The sequence below is a fragment of the Malus domestica genome, chromosome 05 (assembly GCF_042453785.1).
Source record: "Malus domestica chromosome 05, GDT2T_hap1".
In the NCBI taxonomy this organism is placed as follows: Eukaryota; Viridiplantae; Streptophyta; class Magnoliopsida; order Rosales; family Rosaceae; genus Malus; species Malus domestica.
In genome coordinates this window covers 5,538,601-5,540,334 of record NC_091665.1, presented here as the reverse complement: position 1 = coordinate 5,540,334, position 1,734 = coordinate 5,538,601, and the positions used below count along the sequence as shown (strand labels likewise).

The 1,734-nt window shown below is 38.5% G+C and overlaps 1 protein-coding gene across 1 annotated transcript; it reads left to right on the top strand.

Annotated features, from left to right (window-relative positions):
• The first annotated feature begins 248 nt into the window (after window positions 1-248).
• On the top strand, window positions 249-656 carry LOC139196016 (uncharacterized). The gene has a single exon (XM_070821679.1). The coding sequence runs from the start codon at window positions 249-251 to the stop codon at window positions 654-656; it is 408 nt and encodes a 135-aa protein (XP_070677780.1).
• Window positions 657-1,734: the final 1,078 nt, after the last annotated feature.

Below are 1,734 nucleotides of genomic sequence, written 5' to 3'. Positions count from 1 at the left end.
TAATTTCCTAAATAAACCTAATAAATTTCAACAGAGTGGAGGTCATCATTATGCTTGTTTAGCTGCCATTGCCCTCTACCTTTTGTCCTGCATTTTTCTTTCCCGTTTCTTCTTCTATATATGTTTGATCTTGTAACTGTTTTATATATGAAATATACATCAAAAATTCAATATGGTATCAGAGTAGGAACTCTAAATTCCTGACTCTAGTAATCGTTTCCGCTAAGTTTCTTTTGCTCTAAGCCAAGATGGCTGAAGAACTCTCTGAAACTGAAAGCTCGATGGATGCTCCAGCATTTTCTGACGTTGAGGTCAATCCTAATCAACGTCTCAGTTCTGTTTTGTTGAATGAATTCAACTACCTTCCCTGGAGTCGTGCAGTATCTTTTGCACTTGGAGGAAGATCAAAGCTTGGCTATATAAATGGTGCTATTGAAGCTCCAGTAGTCACTTCTTCTACATACGAGTCGTGGCAGTTTAAAGATCAGTTGGTCATGTCTTGGTTGCTCAATTCAATTGAGCGAAGGATTGCTAAAATTTTCAGTTATTCCGAGTCATCCATGCATCTCTGGAAGCAAGTAAAAGAGATGTATGGAAATCAAAATAATGTTGCCCGTGTCTTCCAGCTTAAGAAGAATCTGGCAAGTCTACAATAAGGAAGCAAAGCATTTGTTGAACACCTTGGCAGTCTTACAAACATGTGGAATGAGCTCGATGTTTATCGTCCTCATACCACTAATGCCACTGTGTTGATCAAGAGAGCAGAAGAAGACAAGATTTTTCAACTCTTGGCAAGCTTAGGTCCAGAGTTCGAAAACCTCAGAAGTCACATCTTAATGAATGCTGAACTCCCTTCCTTCACTGGTGTGTGTGCCATAATCTAAAGGGAAGAAGTAAGGAGGAAAGTCATGAATCAAGAGACTAAAGACAGCGTTTCTGAGACTAGGGCTTATGTCTCTACCAACAAACGTCCTGAAGGCAAAGTTTACAAAGGAAAAAGACTAGATTTAAAGTGCAACTACTGTGATTCTCTTGGCCATATAAAAGACAGATGTTGGAATCTTCATCCGGAATTGAAGCCTAAGTTCTTGAAGGAGACAAAAGGTCCAGAGATAAAGGGTAAACAAAAATATCTGAACAACAATAGCTACAAGGCTAACCATGCAGCTACCTTGTCGACAGAAGGAATGGTGAATTTCACTACCAATCCTGCTGCATTAATCAATGATTTTGCAGCATATCTCCATAGCAAACAGGTGCTTAACAATAGAGATGAAGCTCCCGTAGCTGAAGAGAAGAATCACACAGCTTTACTTAGAAAAATTGCTGGTTTTCTGGCTAAACATGACCATGTTTCACAGAAAGATATCCCAGGTATTTTCAGTGCCTTCTCTACTGCCCTAAATGCTAGTAATGAACATGATTATTGGATCATTGACTCAGGAGCCATGGATCACATGACAAATAAAATTAATAACTTACATGATTTTACAAAAATGACAAATTTTTCTCAAGTGTCAGTAGCTAATGAGAAGGGTGCCACAGTTGTAGGAAAAAGGAAAAATCAACTTATTGTCAAAACACATAGAGTCAGCAGCCCTTTACATACCTTCTTTTCATTTTCAACTTCCATCAGTATGAGCTATCACCAATTCTCTAAACTGTCTAGTCATATGTCATTTTTCAGGATATCATCACCAAGCGAACAATTGGGAAGGTTTCTTGTTGAATGGG